The 21,866-nt window shown below is 36.9% G+C and overlaps 1 protein-coding gene across 1 annotated transcript in view; it reads left to right on the top strand.

Moving 5' to 3' along the window:
- The window catches only part of LIN28B (lin-28 homolog B), a 96,118-nt gene that overhangs the window by 30,805 nt on the left and 43,447 nt on the right, over positions 1–21,866 (top strand). The window contains exon 2 of the mRNA XM_003935921.3: positions 16,120–16,304. Coding sequence (XP_003935970.2) covers positions 16,120–16,304 — 185 coding nt within the window. The remainder of the gene's footprint in view (positions 1–16,119; positions 16,305–21,866) is intronic.

Below are 21,866 nucleotides of genomic sequence, written 5' to 3'. Positions count from 1 at the left end.
AGAAGAGAAAGTACATAGTACAATCATAAATTAATGCAGCTCTTGTCTAAAATTGCATATTTTTCTATTGTGTCTGGTTATTTGGAACAATTTGTAGTAATGTAAAAACTGCAATATGGTGAAACTGGGCCATTGACTTACATGCATCCAACAATTTTAGTGAAAGAATTAGAGTAGAGTTGTGGAACTTGTTTTAGGCCTGGAAAGATCCCCTGGGGCTTTCTGACCCTTCTCTGATCATTGGAGCAGGCTGAGCACTTGAAGAGATTCTCTGGTATTTTTTTTTTTTCAGCAGGAGAAGGGTTGGTTCATTTTTTGCCCAACTTTGCATTAGCCATAAAGATTTTCTCCCATGCCGTATAATATCCTGCTCTCTGATACATAGATTAAAAGATGAAGGTGTTCAGGGCGAAGAAATACATTTTAAAATAATATGATATCTCATAGTTACTATCTATGATAATTCTTTTACATTAATAGCTTGAATAGGGTAGAGATGGAATCTATTTTCATTCCTCCTTTGCAAACTACCTCAGATTGGGATATAACTCCAGGACTGCATTATCCAAAACAATAATTCCTGCCTGTATATGGCTATTTAAACTGAAGTCAATAAAAATTAAATAAAGTATTTGACTCCTCAGTTGCACTAACAGTATTTCAAGTGTTCAGTAGTCACATGACTAGTTAATGGCTACCATCCTGGACAGAGCAAATATAGACCATATCCATGATTGTGTTAAGTATTGTTGGTCAGCACTCCTCTAGAGTATTTATCTTGAAGAGATCATCAATATTCCTTTTTAAGTGTAAGTGTATTGAATAGAAACTTTTTTCAAATTGGACAGATGTTCTTGTAACTTTGACAGTGTATTACAGTGAGAATAGACTTGCAAGGTAGCTAACTTTAGTAGATGACAACTTTGTTCAAATCAGCAATATTTACTGTGTTACACTGTGAAATACTACACTATAAAGTTGGGCTTCTGGGCAACAGCATTGTGTAGACAGTGAAAAAGAACACTGACCTTAAAGACAGGAAAAATGGACCCTTGTCCCAGCTTTGGCACTAACTTGCAAGACTTTGGACAGGTTAATTTGGGATTTAATTTCTTCATCTCTAAGTTGTAGGTTTAAATGAAATATTTTTTAAAGTCCCTTTTAATAGTTAATTCTGAGCATTTTCTTCGCTTAGATATGACTTTTACAAAAGACCTATGGTTTTGAATGGAAAAAGTAATACAATGAGAAAGATACTGATAAAGGTGGTAAAATTGATTCTCCCCTTATTCAAAATCATTTTAATATAGAGCAGTTAACTGTAGACACACTAAATCACCCAGGAATACAAGGACTCTGTTGGTCTTGAGTTGGAGCCGTTTTCATTAATTACTGCTTTCATCATGTTCACTTCTTCTGCATAAACGCCTTCATTAGTCTGAAGTCATGCAGATTTAGGTTTGGATAGCATTTCCTCTGATCACTAGCTCTATGACTTTGAACAGGTTACGTAACCTGTCTGCTTTATTTTGCTGTTGGATAGATGAAATGATCATGATCTCCTAGAGCTTAGAGTCAAGTCAAAGAAAAAGATACATATTATAATAAAGGGTAGGAAGGCCTATTCTAGATATATACCAGATATAGAAACAGAAAGGAAGGCTGTCTGAGGCCAGGCCAAGGTTGTTGAGAACAAAGTAGTAAGGGTATTTCAGGCAGAGTGAGTGTGTAAAGACACAGATATGTGAGGTATATATAGCTAAAGAACAGAGAGGAAGTAGAAGAGAACAGTAAGAGTTAAGCTGGGAATATATGCAGGGGCTAGAAAAGAAAGGACTAAGAAGTTTAAACTTTATCCTGCGCACTGTGAGAACATACTGAAAATTTTTTTTTTTTTTTTTTTTTTGAGACGGAGTTTCGCTCTTGTTACCCAGGCTGGAGTGCAATGGCGCCATCTCGGCTCACCGCAACCTCCGCCTCCTGGGTTCAGGCAATTCTCCTGCCTCAGCCTCCTGAGTAGCTGGGATTACAGGCACGTGCCACCATGCCCAGCTAATTTTTTGTATCTTTAGTAGAGACGCGGTTTCACCAGGTTGACCAGGATGGTCTCGATCTCTTGACCTCGTGATCCACCCGCCTCGGCCTCCCAAAGTGCTGGGATTACAGGCTTGAGCCACCGCGCCCGGCCATACTGAAAAATTTTAAATTGATATGTATGAGTGGTGGTAAGTAACATGGAAGTTTGGGGAGATGGGGAGCAAATCTGTGTTTCAGAATGTTCTCTCTAGCAGCAATGTGGAGAATGGATTTAAAACAGAGATCAAGGCCAAGGTGGGTAGATTATGAAGTCAGGGGATCCAGACCGTCCTATGGTTGTCTGTACAAAAAAGGAAGATGGTATGACATTTTTGCTAAATGCCTTTAACACTACATAGCATGGATTGCCAACCAGTGTATTTTTTGCTTACCAGCCCTATGATAATGCCAAGTGGCCGTGATTCACTTTTAGGTTCTAATTTTATTCCACTCAGCATAGTCTAGATTGATTGATTGTACAGAGTCTTGCTCTATTACTGAGGCTGGAGTGCAGTGACACAATCTTGGCTCGCTGCAACCTCCGCCTCCTGGGTTCAAGAAATTTTCCAACAATTCTCCTGTCTCAGCCTCCTGAGTAGCTGGGACTACAGGTGCCTGCCACCATACCAGACTAATTTTTGTATTTTTAGTAGAGACAGGGTTTCACCATGTTGGTCAGGCTGGTCTCGAACTTCTGACCTCAGGTGATCCACCCTCCTCTGCCTCCTAAAGTGCTAGGATTATAGGCGTGAACTACTGCACCTGGCCTAGATTATGTTTTGGTAACATATGATCCCAAATTTTCAGTGACATAACACAGTAGTAAAGGTTTTATCTCTCACACTACATGTTCAGTGTGGTCTGCAGGGTCCTCTAGTCATGGTCCTCTCACTTCAAAACCCAGACAATGGATCTTGAAACTTACTTTCATGATTTGGGAAGCAGAAAGGGCACACAGCAGATTTTACACTAGCTAGCTCTTATGGTTTCTGCCCAAAAGTACCTAAGCTATTTCTACTCACATTTCATTAGCCAAAGTAAATTACACGGCCATGCTTAATATAAAAGACAGTAGAGAAATGCAAGTCTGCCTTGGTGAGTAAATGTACAGTTAATGAAAACATTAGGGAGTTATTTTCCCCAATAGAAGTTTAAGATGTGATGATTTAGAGGCATGCTTTTTGAAACAGTCAGAAACTTGAAAGAATTGTGGGACATTTTGTTTCTGTGTTGCATCATTGGCAGTATTTAATAACTGCTTGCATTCTTGAATTATAAATATCCAATATGGAGATTTTTTAATGACTGTGTTCCTCAGCTAATTTAAATGTTCTTTCTTTGTTGAAAATAAGCATGTATATTTTTTAATATACTTTTTTTTTTAGGAGTTTCTCATTCTGTTGCCCAGGCTGGAGTGCAGTAATATGATCATAGCTCACTGCAGCCTTCAATTGCTGGGCTCAAGAGACCATCCCACCTTAGCCTCCTGAGTAGCTGGGACTATAGATGTACACCACCACACCTGGCTAATTTTTGTTTTTGTAGAGTTGGGGTCTCACTGTGTTGCCCAGGCTTGTCTTGAAGTGCTGGGATCATACACATGAGCCAGTATGCCTAGCCACTTTATTAATTCTTATTTTTTAAATTTAAAAAAATTGTAGAGAGAAGGGTCTCACTTTGTTGCCCAGGCTGGTCTGTAATTCCTGGCCTTAAGAAGTCCTTTTGCCTTGGCCTTCCAAAGCGTTGCTATTACAGGTGTGAGCTACCACACCCAGCCCCCTTTTAAAATCATAAATTGTATGTTGTGATTTAAAAACAGCTCAAGTATGTTAGTGCCCTCTGTCAGATAAAGTAGTCACATGTTGTCCAGGTTGATCTTGAACTTCTGGGCTCAAGCAATCCTCCTGCCTCAAACTTCCAAAGTGCTGGGATAATAGGTGTGAGCCACTGCACTTGGCCAGAGTATAACTTGATTTTTAAAAGTAAGCAAAAGACTTGACTAGATATGACTACTAAAAATAAATAAATAAAATAGAAAATAAGCACATGAGTAATTAGGCTTCAAAAAATAGGATTAAAACCACAATGAAATACACATCCACTAGAATGGCTTAAAATTTGGTGAGGATGTGGAACAATTAGAATTATTATACATTGCTGATAGGAATATAAAATGGTAGATCTACTTTGGAAAAAGTTCTGCAATTTCTTATGGAATTAAACATACTTACCCTATGAGCCCTGATTCCACTGCTAGGTTTTTATCCAAGAGAAATGAAAACACATGTTCACAAAAAGACTTGTGTGTAAATATATATTACAGATTTATCCATAATAGCCCAAAACTGAAAACAGTGTAGATACTCTTCAACAATAGAAGAAATAAATAAGTTTTGCTATGGACAATAGAATACTACTGAGCAATAAAAAGGAATGAATCACAGTTGTCAAAAACTGTGAAGGGGCTTTGGTTTTACTTCAAATACAAGGTAGCAAATAAATTAGTTTGTCAAAATTTCATAGAAAGTGGTAGAATGCATGATACTACTGGGTCAGAGAATTATTTTTTTTATTTGTTTTTTGATTTTTTTGAGATGGAGTCTTGCTCTTTGGCCCAGGCTGGAGTGCAATAGTGCGATCTCTGCTCACTGCAACCTCTGCCTCCTGGGTTCAAGCAGTTCTCCTGCCTCAGCCTCCAGAGTAGCTGGGATTATAGGCACCTGCCACCACGCCTGGCAGATTTTTGTAGTTTTTAGTAGAGACGGGGTTTCACCACGTTGGCCAGGCTGGTCTCTAACTACTGATCTCTAGTGATCCACCAGCCTTGGCCTCCCAAAGTGCTAGGATTACAGGCGTGAGCCACTGTACCAGTCTGAGGAAGATGATGTTCAGTATTTCATTATTAAGTTTGATTTAGCTTTAGATTTTCCAGAGATGCCATTTAGTGAATTGGGAGTGTTTCCTTCTCTTCCTAATTTAGTGAGTTTTTGTTGAATTTTTATCTTATTATATTTTATTTTCAGTTACTCTGTTTCATCTCATATCCATTCTAAGTTTTACTTTTCAGATAATTGTTCATTTCCTGTAAGTTGTCAGTTTTATTGCAATCATTTATTTGTAATATTTCTTTGTTACCCTTTGTATGTCTGTGGGATTGGTGATGATACACCCTCTTTGATTCTTGATTTTGTTAATCTGTGTACTTTATTTTTCTCTTCTCAGTTTACCTAAGGGTTTATCAGTTTTGTTGAAAGCACTGACTTTTAGCAGTCTTGACTTTTCTTTATTGTTTTTTACCCTATTTTGTTGATTTATGTTCCTATTATTTTCTTCTACCAACTTGGAGTTTCCTTTGCACTTTCTGTAGCTTCTTAACGTGAAACCCTGTGATGTTGTTTGAAACCTTTTCTCTCTTATTTATTTATTTATTTAGAGACAGGATTTCACTCTGTTGCCTAGGCTGGAATACAGTGGCACAGTCACGGCTCACTACATCTTCAACCTCTTAGTCTCAAGTGATCCTTTCACTTCAGCCTTTTAAGTAGCTGGGAATACAGGCATGTGCCACTATGCCTAGCCAATTAAAAAAATTTTTTTTTGAGACAGAGTTTTACTCTTATTACCCAGGCTGGAGTACAATGGGGCTATCTCTGTTTACTGTAACCTTCCTCTCCTGGGTTCAAGCGATTCTCCTGCTTCAGCCTCTCACATAGCTGGGATTACAGGTGCCCACCACCACGCCTGGCTAATTTTTTTTGTATTCTTATTAAAGATGGAGTTTCACCATATTGGCCAGGTGGTCTCGAACTCCTGACCAAAGGTGATCCACTCACCTTGGCCTCCCAAAGTGCTGAGATTACAAGCGTGAGCCACGGTGCCCTGCCTTAAAATTTTTTTTATAGAGACAGGGTTTCACTGTTTTGCCCAGGCTGGTCTTGAACACCTGGCCTCAAGCAGTCCTCCTGCCTGGGCTTCCCAGAGTGTTGGGATTATAGACCTGAGCCACTTTACATGGCCTTTTAAAAAATAAATAAATAAAAGTACCTAAGTCTAAATTTTCCTTCATGAATGATTTTAGCGGCATCCCACAAATTTTGATATGTTGTATTTTTTATTATCATTCAGTTAAAAATTTTTAAATTTCCTGTGGTTTTTTTTTGCATTATTAGGTTAAAGTATACTATATTATTACAAATATTTATAATTATTTATCTTTTTATTTGTCATAATGGTTTTTACTTCTCTTTTTATCAGAGAACAAATGAATCTCAAATAGGGTAAATTGGTTGATGGTGTTTTTTGATATTTTCTGTGTCTTACATGTTTCTCCCTAGTTGTTCTGTTAAATGTAGAGGGCGGCTTATAAAAAAATCTCCAGCTATGCTTGGAATTTGTCTAATTCTTTTTATAATTCTGTCAGTTCTTGATATATGCATCTCAAAGCTCCATTACTGGGCACATACACAGTTATGATTGTTATGCCTTCTTAATGAGTTTTTAAAAATTCCATGATGAAATTTCCTTCTTTATTTTTGATAATAACTCTGTCTTAAAGCCTACATTTAGTAATGTAACATACCTATGGCCTTAGCATTGTTTACACTATCGTCTTTTTCTATCCTCTGATTGTTGATTTTTATGTATCTTCATAGTTAAAGTGGCTCTTTTGTAGATGTGGATGGCAAATAGTCAGGTCTTGCTTTTTCATCAATTTAATAAATCTCTGAAATTTAGTTGGAGTGTTAAGTCCTAATTTAACATCTAATCTAACTGTTCATATGGTTGGATTTAGATCCACCACTTTGATATCCTTCTGTTTATCCCATTTCTTTAGTAACTTTTTTACGTCTTTCTGCCACTGTCTGTGTTAATACGATATTTTTAAAATCCATTTTAATTTATCCACTGGCTTTTCATTTACACATTTTTGCGTCTTTAGGTGGTTGAGGGCATGCATTTTCAGAGCATGATATCACAACAAGGAAATGAAAATTGGTTGTTATAGAGGCAATACCATCCCAGATACTGTAGTGGTTTATGGTCTTCCAAAGAGCTATAGTACATAAGTGAATATTCAATATATCTGTGGTATTAAAATTTTACATGGAGGAGAAAATAGGAAACAATGCTCACTATGGGGAGTATAATGGGGAGTATAATGAAAAACAGGTTGAAAAACAGTGTTCTAGGCTTATAGTATACATCCTTAGGTAGTATACGTCCACAGATATACTGTTTTGCCACTCTGTTTAAAATCAGAGATATTTTTATAAGTTAGATCTACTTGAAATATAGTATTATTTCAACAGTGCAACATGAATACCATGGAAGGTTAGATATGATAGGGATTTTAAAAGTTTCTTTAGCCGTCATCTATTAAGTGTCTTTTATTTTCAAAGAGGAACAATACTCTACCATAAAGGCATCCATTTCTTTACAATTCATTGCATCAGCTAAGAAGTTTTATAGTAAAATTTTAAAAGATAAGAAAATTAAAGGATAAAAGGTGAGCATGAGTAGGGTGGCCTACCTGTGGCATGTATTTCAAGATTCTAGACTTTATTATTGTGATTATTATGTTGTTGAGGGACGTTTGAAATATTCCAGAGAATGTTATAGTAAGCATCATGATAGACAAGGGCTTTTTATGTCAAATGATCTGGCTTTGAGTCCTGGTTCTCTCTGTCATCAGATAGGACTTTGGGACTCTTAATGTCCTATCTAAGTGAGAAAGTCACAGCTCCTTTTTTCTACCTTCTTCTCTCTTTCCCTTGTTCCCCACCACCCTGATTTTCCCCCTCTGCTAAATATATACTGAACACCTGCTATGTTTCAGGGATAGTTTTAGGCATGTAAATGAAAAATTATGATGTTTCCATTCAAGAACTTAGTAGCTTTATAAGAAAACAGATACATTGGCCAGGTGTGGTGGCTCATGCATGTAATCCCAGCACTTTGTGAGGTTGAGTCAGGTGGATCGTTTGAGCCCAGTACTTAAAGACCAGCCATAGCAATATGGCAAGACACCATCTTTAATGAAAATACAAAAAAAAAAAAAAAAAAAAAGGCTGAATGTGGTGGTACACACCTGTGGTACCAGCTACTTGGGAGCCTGAGGTGAGAGCTTCCCTTGAGCCTGAGTGCTGGAGGTTGCAGTGAGGCAAGATTGCACTGCTACACTTAAGCGTGAGTGACAGAGCAAGCCCCTGTTGCAAAAACAAAACAAAATATGAAAAACAGACATATTATAATGTGGTGATGTATTATAATGGTGATATATACCATATGTAATTGGAGCACTGGAAAAGGAGTACCTGTATTTGCTTAAGAATATCATAAAGGACTTTGAGCTGAGGCCATGTTTAAATGAAACTCAGTAATATACAGATATTTGCCAAGTGTGGGTGAAGGGTAAGGGTGGGTTGAGCATATCAAATAGCAGTGAAAGCAGTCAGCATAGTACCTGTTATTGAACAGATTCTCAGTACATGTTTGTTTTCTCCCACCTGTTCCATCCCTGTGTTAGCAGATGGGGGAGTAGACTGGATACTTAACAAAAATCGTTCATTTTTGTTTAAATAAAATGAAATTTAAAAATAGTATACTCAGCATTGTTCTAGGCATTGTACATTTATTTGGGATCCAACAATAACTATATGAGATATTTTGTATTCCTAAGTTATATTATTACCCCTAGTTTACAGACATGGAAACTGGGGCTCTGGCTGTTTTTTCGGTTTTTGCAGCTAGAGGCCATTATTCTAAGCAAATTAATGAGAGAACAGAAACCAAATACTGCATGTTCTCACTTACAAGTGAGAGCTAAACATGGGTTCTCATGGACATAAGTATGGCAACAGTAGACACTGGGGACTACTAGAGAGTTAGGAGAGAAGGGAGAGGGGCAAGAGTTGAAAAACTAAATATTGGGTACTGTGCTTATTACCTAGGTGATGGGATTGATCATACCCCAAACCTCAGCATCATACAGTTTACCCATGTAAAAAACCTCCACATGTTCCCCCTAAATCTAAAATAAAGAAGTTGAAATTTGAAAATAGAAAAATAATTTTAGAAAGAAATATTTGTATTAGACATAATAAAGTGCTTAAGATGTCAATTTAAAATTTCCATTGGCCGGGCATGGTAGCTCATGCCTGTAATCCCAGCACTTGGGGAGGCTGAGGCAGGAGAATTGCTTGAGACCACAGTTCAAGACCAGCCTAGTGAGACTTGCTTGGCGACATAGTGAGACTCCATTTCTACAAAAAAATGTTAAGAGTAGCCAGGCGTGGTAGGGCACACTTGTAGTCCTAACTACTTGGGAGGCTGAAATAGGAGGATTGCTTGAGTACAGAAGGTCAAGACTACAGTGAGCTGTGATTATACACTACTGCACTACAGCCTGGGCAAAGAGTGAGACCCTGCCTCTTAAGAAGAATAAATAAAATTCCATGATACAACTATAGCTTGCATTTTGCAACGTCATTTTTTCTCTCTCCCTTCACATAATACATTTAAACTATTCTCTTTGCCATCCTCAAACATTGTATTAACTGTTCCTGCTGCACAAGTATATGGTACCATTAGCTTGGTTTGAACTACTGTCTTCAATCTCCATTAGAATTTCACCCTCCATGCACTCAAAAACGTACCTCACGTGTAAAGCTTCTAGAATGCTTCTACATGATATAGACTGCTCCTTTGTATTATTCATTTCATAATTTTTCTTTCTCTATCTCTATTTTATGTATTCTCCCCCTGAAAATCAAGTTAAAGTTAAATACTTGTCTTTTTTGATTCATCCTCTGTATTTGTTTGTTTTTGTTTTTGTCTCATGTATCTTCCTCCCTCCCTTCCTTCCTTCCTTCCCATCCCCCTTCTATATTCTAATCTTTTACTTCTAAGCCACTTAATTTTAATAGTCATTTCAAAATTTTCTGAAGAGTGCTTTTTGAATTCTCTGGTGGTTTAAAATACTGTTTTATTGATGCTATATTGTCTTAGATGTCTCCAGATATACTAAGTAGATGGCATATAACATTTCTTTTGTTCTTTCATTTATCTTGGTCTTTATTAATTATGTTTCATGTTTTATGATTCTTGGTTGACCCTTCAGATACATGAATAAGGGATAAGAATGAGGGACAGGAATGATTTAAGGTCCAGTGGGTAGAGAACCAGTTTTTTATACCAGTAGTCTTCTAATTGTCAGAATGAATGCGGTATATGCACAGGATTCAGTATTCTACCACATGCCTGGATATTTCCTTCAGTCTCTTTAGAGAAGAGCCTGGATATTTCCTTTAGTCTCTTTAGAGAAGGGCCTCATATTATTTACCTTGAGGCAGTGCTTGCCAGTTTTCACATGTGTAGGTAGGAAGGGCATGTTAGGATGAAATGGGAACCTGGTCCTTACACAAACCTTCCATTAACCTCCCTGTTTTCAAGTCCATTGCTCGTTCTTGCCCTTCATCATGCATATATATAAGCAGAGTTTCTCGGGGTTCTGTTAGGAATCTTGGTTCCTACTTCTGCTGTAGCTCCTTCTGTTAGTTTTCTTGGGTGTGGGTCCTTTAACTCAGTAATCAATCAGCACTCAAACTTCTAGAAATTTATTGAATTGATGCACCCCTCTCCATCTCTTCTTTATTGTGAATTTGTTTCTTTCTACTAGTTTGTCATTTTGATGGCTTTTCAAGAGTAATGTGAGGCACCTCACTTGTCTGTTCAGCCTGCCATTTTGAACTGGAAGTCAGTTTATTCCTTCTAGAGAAAAAAAATTACTCTTATTTCTAAGGAGAATAAGTTGTTAAACTGTAGCCACTTCCCAGTCTAGCTAGAGAGAAAAAGCCTGTGTCAAGAGATACAAGTATCCCATTAATATCTGAAGCCCTGGGTAAAAATATTTGGCAAATAAATGATAGCATTTGGAGTATTTTGAGTTGACTCCTTATTTCTGATATTCTTTTTTTTTTTCCCTCAAGAATGGGTCTTGCTTTGTTGCCCAAGCTGGAGTACAGTGGCATAATCGTGGGTAGCTGCTCATTGCTTGAGCCCTGGTAACCTTGATATATGTACAGATTTTTTAGCATCCACTTATGAGTGAGAACCTGTGATATTTGACTTTCTGTGCTTGGCTTGTTTCACTTAAGATAATGACCTCCAGTCCATTCATATTGCTGCAGAAGACATAGTTTTGTTCTTTTTCGTGGTAGAGTAATATCCATTGTATATATATACCATGTTTTCCTTATCCACTCATCCATTGATACTTAGGTTGATTCCATGTCTTTGCTATTGTGAATAGTGCTGTGCAAAACATAAAAGTGTGGTTATTTTTGACATACTGATTTCTTTTCCTTTGAGTAGATACCCAGTAGTCGTATTGCTAAATCAAATAGTAATTCCATTTTTAGTTCTTTGGTAAATCTTTATGCTCTTTTTTATAAAGGTTGTACTAATTTGCATTCCTACCAACAGGAATGCAAAAAGTTGGTAGAGTTCTCTTGTATAAGAGCTCTGTTTTCCCCATATCCTTGCCAACTTCTTTTTAATAATAGCCATTCTGACTGCGGTAAGATGATATTTCATTGTGGTTTTCTGATGATTAGTGATGTAATGTTGAGCATTTTTCACACACCTGTTGGCCATTTGTATGTATTCTCTTGAAAAATATCTATTCATGTTCTTTGCTCACTATTTTTTGTTGTCAAGTTGTTTGAGTTCCTTGTATATTCTGGGTATTAATCATCTGTCAGATAACTAATTTACAAATATTTTCTTCCATTCCACAGGGTGTCTGTTCACTCTGTTGATTATTTCTTTTGCTGTCAAGAAGGAGGCTTTTTAGTTTAGGTCTTTTTTGTCTTATTTTTTGTTCTGTTGCCTTGCTGTTGAGGTCTTATTAAGTAAGATTTTAATAGACAGCCATGACTAGGAGAGTACATCCCCTACCAGAATAAGGTGGAATACAGAAATGAGAAAATATTCAGAGAAATGTAAGTCATCTGGTTTTACTAATGGAGGGATTGTGTTTTTGAGTAATGGGAATGGAAGTGGAAAATTTAAGTAAGATGAGAATATGAAGGATCTCACCTATAACCTAAGTGCAGAATTGTAGATTTTTGAGACAAGATACTTAACAGGCTAAGATTTATTGAGAGAGAATGCTATACGCAGGTATGGAAGTTGTTGTAGAGTAAGGAGCAGTTGTGATGCTGAGATGCCAATGAAGAAACTATTACATTTATCCTGGTAGTAGATACTACAAACTTTCCTTTGGCCTCAGAAGATTCACTAAAAATTGCTGACGAGACAGATTAATAGGAGAAAAGGCTTACAAGTTTATTTGATCATAGTTTTACCATGACACAGGAGCCTTCAGAATGAAGATCCAAAAATACAGGGGAAATTGTATAAAAAATTTTATACAGCTATGTAGAAATATAATTGGACAAAAAGATTATGTATAATCTAATGCCAATAGACTGAGTAGGGAAACCCAGCAAGGCCTGTTTAGATTTTTCTTGGCCTCTCTGAGCATGCATTCCTGCCTTCTGGGTATGGGCAGGACCTTCTCTGATTGGAGGTCTTATTGACCTAGAATCAAATAAGGTAGATCAGTTTTTGCACAGAAAGGTTGGGGTCGCGGTAGATTTAGAGCAGTATTTTTAGGTTTTATGGTGGCTATGGGGAAAAGAGGTTCTGGTTTCTGTAACTGACCTTGAGGAAGAGGGATTCCAGTTTCTATGGCTAGTCTTAGGGGGAAATGAGACTGAGAAACAGGAAGACTGGAGAAGGACAGATAAAAACTTTTGCTTCTAAAGTTTTCATTGTTGGTGTATTGTTTTCTGAATCCCAAACAATAGTTAAGACCTGAAGTAGGGTGATAGCAATCCAGTGAAGTGGATGGGGCAGATGAAAGAGAAGAGATAGGAAGCAAGAATAAACAAGATTGAAGAAATGGTTTGGGTAAAACTAAGCATTGGAACCAGTGTGATTGGAAAAATGGAGAAACCTTTAATAAAAATTGGCAAGTTAAGGGGAGAAGTTGATATTTGGGGAACAAATATAGTGAGCTAATTTCTTACTTTCAACAGTCTTTCCCACCTATTTAGCATCTATTTTGGTTTAATAGCAAAGACAGAGTATTCTCTGTGAATTCTTGTCTTTTTCTTGCAAAGCCATTATAGTTTTTATAGATGTTTATTATTTTTTGCCAAGTATTATGAATCTAAATTGCCTTATGTGCTAACTTTTGGAGGGGCATATATGATAGAACTTTTTAAAGTATTCTTTCAGAATATTATGAAGAATAGCAAGAATTTATTGGTTTGTAAGAGCCAGAATTTTACTTCAGATTTGGAAAAGGAGTTCACTTATAAGATACCTATCAAAAATCGTAATAATGGAAAATTAAATTAAGTGAAAGCACACCAGCTTAATTTGGGTACACTAGGAGCTATGCACTAACTCCTAGGAAAGTGCGCTAAGAACTACGAGGAGACACTGACACAAGAGCAGAAAATCAAACACCGCATATTCTCACTCATAGGCGAGTGTTGAACAATGAGAACACATGGACACAGGGAGGGGAGCACTACACACTGGGGTCTGTTGGGGAGAAATGGGGGAGGGATGGGGGGTGGAGAGGTGGGGAGAGATAACATGGGGAGAAATGTCAGATACAGGTGAAGGGGAGGAAGGCAGCAAATCACACTGCCATGTGTGTACCTATGCAACAATCTTGCATGTTTTTCACATGTACCCCAAAACATAGAATGGGCGGAGTACAGTGACACAGTCTTGGTTCACTGCAACCTCTACCTCCCTGCAACCTCCACCTCCCAGGTTCAACTGATTCTTCTGTCTTAACCTCTCAAGTAGCTGGGATTACAGGCGAGCGCCACCATGCCTGGCTAATTCTTTGTACTGTTTTAGTAGAGACTGGGTTTCACCATGTTGGCCAGGCTGTTCTCAAACTCCTGACCTCAGGTGATCCGGCCACCTCGGCCTCCCAAAGTGCTGGAATTACAGACGTGAGCCACTTCGCCCGGCCCAGTGATAAGAGTTTTTGTTATGGAAACAAAACGTATGAGCATATGATAGCTCTAATAAAAAATGCTGTTTCTTTTTTCTCATAATTTCAGTAGTTGAACTGTGCTCCCTTTCATCCATAAAAGAAAAATAATCTCTACTTTCTTGAGTGGAGAGGGAAAAAGGAAATGAAAGCAAAATAACTATAATTAGGAGAAAGCTTAGAAAAAAATGAGAAGATGCTTTAGAAATGTTAAAATAGCTTTAATAATAATACTTTGTTATTTTAAAGAGTGTAGGCAGTTGTGATTTCTTTCCCCTACATAGCAGAAAAGGTGCTGCCAAATTGCAGATTTCCACATGAAGGATTTCACGATGTCAGGTGGCCTGCACTAGAAGCAGGTTAATAACCGTATTTTCATGGGCTGTCTTGCTGTCATAATGAATGGTCTCCTTTTTCAATGTATATTTGAAGTTTTTGTTTGTTGCATGTAATAATTTGGTTACGTGTAATTATTTAGCTGCTTTAGAATCATGGACTTGGAGGAGTGAAGATTTTCTGGTCCAGTGTTTCTCTAAGTATGTTCATCATCTCTACTTAAAGAAGGGGCTCTAGGATCAATTAGGTCAGGAAACTGCTGGATTAAACACAGTTAAACAAGATTTTTAGTTTCCTGGGAGCTAGGGAGGTGAGAACATTTCTGAGACTTTAATATGCTAATACGATTCTCTCACAGAGAAACAACATACAGTGTTTTACAAACTTACTTGACCACAAAACCTTTTTCTTATGGTCTTCTTGTTATTCAGAACTCAAATCTTTAGATTTTATAAATAAACAGAAAAGATAGTAAATGGTTCATTCAAAGCAATAAAGCAGTTTACTTAAAGAACTGGACTTGAACTAAGGAATTCTCCCATCATATGTTTTATTTCTATTGCCATACCAATTCAGAAGAATCTGTAAAAACTACATGATATTCCAAATTAGGTCTGTAAAATGTACGCAGATGGGTTGAAAAAATAGATAAAACTACTGATTTAATTATTTTTAGTATATTTTGAATTGGCACACTGACTTTGATGAAAAGAGTAGGATCGAAAGAGCCAAATAATATTTGAAACCAAAGTTAACAATTTTATAGTTGGTGAACATTTTTATTTTTGCAAAAAAATCAGCTGTCTTTCAAATATCAAAACTGATTACCTTTCATATTATAAAAAGCTCAAACAATACAGTAATGTATATACCAGAAAACTTTATTATCTTTCTAGAACAGGACTGGAGAAAACGACTCTTTAGTGTCTGTTGTTTCAGACCACATCCTACATAATAAGCATATACCTTTCAAAAACTTTTGCTGGACTCTACATGTGCCTGTTGTCTCAGCTACTCAGAAGGCTGAGACAAGAGAATCCCCCAGAAGTTCAAGTCCAGCTTGGGCAACATAGCAAGTTCCTGTATCAAAAATAAATAAAACTAAAATTTTATATGGATAACATTATGGTAGACACAGAATAACTATTTTTTTTAACTCAACAATATTACATGCTTATCTTTCCACATCGGAACATGTAGAACTAATAAAACTTCTCTTAATGGCTTAATAATGTTATATGAAGTGTTATACTAATTATTTAATCAGTTTCTCACTGATAGACATTCAGATAGATGTAATTTTTTTTTTACCAATGCTGTGATGTCTTTTTGAGCCTTTGTGTATGTCTGTAGTAGAATCATTAAAGCGGAATTGCTGGGACAAAGAATATGTACATTTAAGTTTTTGTAAGTACTACTAAAGTGCCTTAAAAAATTTTTTTTCTCACTACCAGTATTGCAAAAGGAGACTTTAAAATGGCATATGTTTCACTGAACTTAAAGACTTTATACTTTTGTAATGCATAACAGAGTATCTTTCTTTGTAAAAATTACAGAGATAATTTGTAAAGCAATGTTAATCATGATCTCTCTTTCTCGCCCCCTCCCTCTTCTGCTCTTTTCAGAGCAAACTATTCATGGAAGGTTTTAGAAGCCTAAAAGAAGGAGAACCAGTGGAATTCACATTTAAAAAATCTTCCAAAGGCCTTGAATCAATACGGGTAACAGGACCTGGTGGGATCCCCTGTTCAGGAAGTGAAAGAAGACCTAAAGGGAAGACTCTACAGAAAAGAAAACCAAAGGGAGATAGGTAATCATTTTTGCCTTGTTAATTTATGGTATATTGTATTTGGAAAGGATTTCTGAAAATTTTTTCATCTTACTGGATTTTATATTGTCTACCCAAGGAAACCACCATCATATAGAATATATTAAACTACAGGAACATAGGCTATCTTGCAGTTTTAATTACCTGCAGAATGTACTGAACTGAGCCTTAAGCATTAAGCACTGAATAGTTCCTTGACCACCTTTTCCATCAGACTGTTCTGAGACCACAGTTGAGGAGTTGAAGTTCCCAACAGACAGAAGTGCCTCTTTTTTTTTTTTTCCAAAGATAGAGTCTTGCTCTGTCACCAGACTGGAGTACAGTGGTGCAGCTTACTGTGACCTCTGCCTCCCAGGTTCAAGCAATTTTCCTGCTTTAGCCTCCTTAGCATCTGGGACTACAGGTGCCCGCCACTATGCCGGCTAATTTTTGCATTTTTAACAGAGACAGGGTTTCACCATGTTGACCAGGATAGTCCCGATCTCTTGACCGTGTGATCCCCCCACTTCAGCTTCCCAAAATGCTGGGATTACAGGCATGAGCCATTGCACCTGGCTGTAGCTGCCTCTTTTTATAGCCAGAATTTGCCAACACCTCAACTCTTTTTTCAAATGAAAATGTACTTATTGTTTGGATGTTTTTAAAAGACAGCTCACATATAGAAAGTCCAAATAATATAAAAATCCATAAAGACGAAAAAGTCACTTGAAATCCTAATTAGAGGTGGGAATCATAATATATATAGTATTTTAAAACTTGTAATTTTTTTACTTGATACTATATTAATATTTCATGTCAGTTATCACTTCATTAATTTTCACTATGTGAATGTACTAAAATATAATTTAAAGAATAGTATATTGGCCGGGCGCGGTGGCTCAAGCCTGTAATCCCAGCACTTTGGGAGGCCGAGGCAGGTGGATCACAAGGTTGAGAGATCGAGACCATCCTGGTCAACATGGTGAAACCCCGTCTCTACTATAAATACAAAAAATTAGCTGGGCATGGTGGCACGTGCCTGTAATCCCAGTTACTCAGGAGGCTGAGGCAGGAGAATTGCCTGAACCCAGGAGGCGGAGGTTGCGGTGAGCCGAGATGGCGCTATTGCACTCCAGCCTGGGTAACAAGAGCGAAACTCCGTCTCAAAAAAAAAAAAAAATTAAGGCATTTTTGGCCAGGCGCAGTGGCTCACGCCTGTAATCCCAGCACTTTGGGAGGCCGAGGTGGGTGGATCACGAGGTCAAGAGATCGAGACCATCCTGGTCAACATGGTGAAACCCCGTCTCTACTAAAAATACAAAACATTAGCTGGGCATGGTGGCGCACGCCTGTAATCCCAGCTACTCAGGAGGCTGAGGCAGGAGAATCACTTGAATCCGGAAGGCGGAGGTTGCAGTGAGCCGAGATGGCGCCATTGCACTCCAGCCTGGGTAACAAGAGTGAAACTCTGTCTCAAAAAAAAAAAAAAAATAAGAATAGTATATTAATGGATATTTAGGCTATCTCTTGTATTTTGAATTGATCAATAACACCACTGTGGGAATTCTTAAATGTACATTTTTTGAAAAGTTGTCTGATTATATCTTTCCAGTAAATACTTAATAGTGAACAGTCTGGATCAAAAAATAGGTATTTTTAAAATTTCTATATGTATTTCTAAACTACTCTCCAGAAATGGTTAGCGGGACAATATATAATACCTCTGAAAGTGAGATAGTTTATTGAATGTTGGTGTTGTTTTAAGTCTTTTTCAGTTACATAGGTTAGAGATGCAGCTCCTTGTTTGTTTTTCACATTATTTGAGTACTTTGGAGGTTGAATATCTTTTATATGTTTTTATTTTTATTTTTCCTTCCAAGAATTGTACATTTCTTGTCCATTCACCATTTCTATTAAGATGTTCATTTGTTATTACTGATTTCTAAGTTCTCTTGACATATTTAGGATATGAATCTTTTGTCTCAAATAAAAAATAAGACTTTTTTTAGCTTGTAAAATGTATTTTAGCTTTTATGATAGTAGTTTTTAAAAATAGTATTTTGAAGTTCTGAATTTTTATACAGACAAGTGTGTGTCTCTCTCCTTGATGTTATCTGACTTTGATTGCTGTCTCATTTTCCAAACTACAGAATTAAAAACATACTGTATTCATTTACATTTTTAATATTATTTTAGTTAATTTATATTTTACATGTAAATATCTCTTCTCTTTGTAATCGAATTTGGTTTTGAAGAAAGGACTGTAAAAATCTAGTTTTTCTTTTCTCTCCAAACTGGTAACCAGTTATCTCTGTTGCCTATTCCGTATTTTCCTATTGGTTTGAAAAGCCATCCAGGGAGACAATAAATTTCATTTTCGTTGACATTTTCAGGAGTTCATTTTGTACAAAAGAAAGTCCATGAATATGTGTGGAAGTTTAGTGATACACTTAGTTATTAAAGTGATTTTCTGCTCCTGTAGAGATAATGCCTGCATACATACTTAAATACGTACAAGTAAAGCAAAGTAAAATAAAATAAAACAGCCCTTTATTTTTCCATGTCTTTTAGATAAAATCTTTAACAATGTAGTTGTGGCATGTTTTACATTTCAGTTCTGGGTTGGAATCAGTATAAAAGGGAGAATAATGGAGGTTGAAATTTGAAGAGTAAGATAGCAGGACATTTTCTCATGTTGGATCATGTCAACCATTGTAAGGACTTTGATTCTGGAGAAAATAGGAAATCATTGGGAAATTTTAGGTTGAAAAATAACATGATCTGATTTACTCAAAGTATTATTCTGGCAGCTGTGATAACAACACAGTGTGGAGAGGCAAGGATAGAAGCTGAATGACCATGAAAGAGGTAGTTCCAATAATACAGAAAAGTGACTGAGGGAGTTTGGACAAGGGTAGTAGTGCTACACATGGTGAACAAAAATTCTGATGTGTTTTGAAGGAAGAGACCTTAGAATTTACTGATGGATTTATTAGGTGTGAACTATCAGAGGAGAAGAGTCCAGGGTGACTCCAGACTATTTTGGCCTGTAGAACAGGAAAGATGAAGGGACCATTTATCAAGATGGGGAAACCTACAGAAGGGCAGGAAATCAAAAGTACAGTTTCAGGCATTTAATTAGAGATACATAATGTGTATCCAAGTGAAGATATGTATTAGGCAGATGGATGCACTTTATGGAGTTCTAGCACTGGAGTTTGGCAACATTTAGCAAAAAGATGATATTTACAGCCACAAGAGGAAATAAGATCTCCATCACAGTGAGTATACATAGGCAAGAAGAGGACTAAGCCCTGGGGCTTTCTAGCATTTAAGAGTCAATAAAAGGGAGGAACAGCCAAGGGCACTAAGTAAGAAGATTGGAAATAGAAGGGAAATTAAGATGGAATATTGTCCCAGAAGTCAGGGCAAGAAAGTATTTCAAGCATAGGTATCAGGTTTGTTAAATGGTGCTGATCGTGAAATGATCAAGTAAGATAACCACAGAAACTTAACCACTTAGCAACATGGAAGTCATTACTGAGGTCTGAGGTTGACAAGAACAGGCTCAATGGACTGGTGGGAGTGAAAGCTTTCTTGGGTTGTTTTCAACACAGAATGAAAAGAGAGGAAGCAGAGACAGCAAATATAGACAATTTTTTGAGAAGTGTTTCTATAATGGGAGGAGAGAAACAAAGCAGTAGCTAAACGGAAGAAATTATAGCATGTTTACATGTTCACAGTAATGGTCTAGTAGAAAGGAAAGATTAAACATGCAGGAAAGAGAAAAATTACTGGAGTGATTTCCTTGAGTGGGTGACAGGATTGAGATTTAAAGCACAACTGGGAGAGCTGGTCATATGAGTACAGAAGGTTCATTCTTACAAACCTGGAGAAAAGGCATGACTTATGGGCACAGATGCAAGTGGTAGATAGATACGAAGGTAGGATAAGGTGAGATTTCTCTTTTTTATGCTGTTTTTCCCCCCCTTTGAATTTGAAGCACGGTCATCAACTGAGAGTGATGGTAGAAGAGTAGGTTTGGAAATTTAACAAGAAAGAAGTATAAAATAAAAGAATGAACACATTATAGAAAAGAGGCAGAATTTCAGGCTGTGCCAAAGACCCTCATAAGAATAGTGGGCATGAATTTAAAGTCAGTTATTGCGATTGTGTTTTTTCTCCAGCCGTTGTTGACTTCATGGCTGCAGCTGTGAAATAGTCATTAAAATGATTTAACCAGAGTTGGGATTTTTCCTAGTTGAGAATGACACAGGGCACTGGAGATGTATGCAGGGCAGCAAATGTAATGATGGATGATAGAATATAAACTGTATAAAGAGTGAAGACATTGAAAAGCTGGTAAGTACGTACATGGGGTGTGGGTTGCAGTGAAGCCCAAGAATTGTTTTAGTTGGGGTACTGATCTTGTAAGGTATGAGGTGGTGGTGGTCAGAAGTGAATAACTGCTTCAACTGCTTACGCTTACTGTGTGTCTTATTGTGATTAAAGCTTTGACACACAATATCTAATGATTTCCAACTTTCTGTTAAGCTGAGGATGTCTGTAATTTTTGTCACTGGGATTAGCAATTCCAGTTTTCCATGTGCTGCTTGTTTTTACAAGATGACAGAGATAACATGATAAAATATTTAATAAGCATAGAGGTCTATAGAAACTGAAACTGAGAAAATAAGATCTGATAATGTGGTAGCAAGAAATGGATCTTTGTCAGCTGATGGCTGGAACAGTTACCAAGGCGTGATTTGCTCCCCAAATGTTTAAAAAACTTCAAAGATCTTTGATAACTTTCTTGATTTCTTTCATTACTATTTCCTGAGACAGTTTTAGTAATGAGAATAAAATTATGCTTTGATCTAGATTTTATGATTATTAGTACAATTATGTGAAGCAGCCTTTACAGTCTTACAGATTATTCTGCATTCTCTAGTTATTTCCTATTGCTATTTTTCCTTAATAAGATAATATATATATATATCAAAGAACAGGCTCTTGGATTAATTTCTTTCTCTTTTTCTTTTTTCTTTTCTTTTCTTTTTTTTTTTTTTTGAGATGGAGTTTTGCTCTGTCTCCCAGTCTAGAATGCAATGGTGTGATCTAGGCTCACTGTAACCTCTGCCTCCCAGGTTCAAGCAATTCTCCTGCCTCAGCCTCCTGAGTAGCTGGGACTACAGGAGTGCACCACTATGCCTGGCTAATTTTGTATTTTTAGTAGAGATGGGTTTTTACCATGTTGGTCAGGCTTATCTCTGACTTCTGACCTCAGTGGATTTGCCTGCCTCGGCTTCCCAAAGTGCTGGGAATACAGGCATGACCACGGCACCCAGCCTCTTGGATTAATTTCTGTTATACTCTTTTTTCCCCTAATACTTTCTGTAATTATTTCTATTTCCTTCTATTTCATTTTATTTTTGACTTCTTATGAAAATTTTTAGAATACAAAAAGATAGGAAAAATCTTATGGCCAACAAACATATGTGCCCACCTTGTGTATTTAAAGTGGCTTCTTTATCTTTTTGTAATCAGCATTTTGTGGGGGGATAT

The sequence above is a fragment of the Saimiri boliviensis genome, chromosome 4 (genome assembly GCF_048565385.1).
Source record: "Saimiri boliviensis isolate mSaiBol1 chromosome 4, mSaiBol1.pri, whole genome shotgun sequence".
NCBI lineage: Eukaryota > Metazoa > Chordata > Mammalia > Primates > Cebidae > Saimiri > Saimiri boliviensis.
The sequence above is the reverse complement of the archived record's forward strand: the minus strand, read 5'-3'. Positions and strand labels throughout refer to the sequence as shown.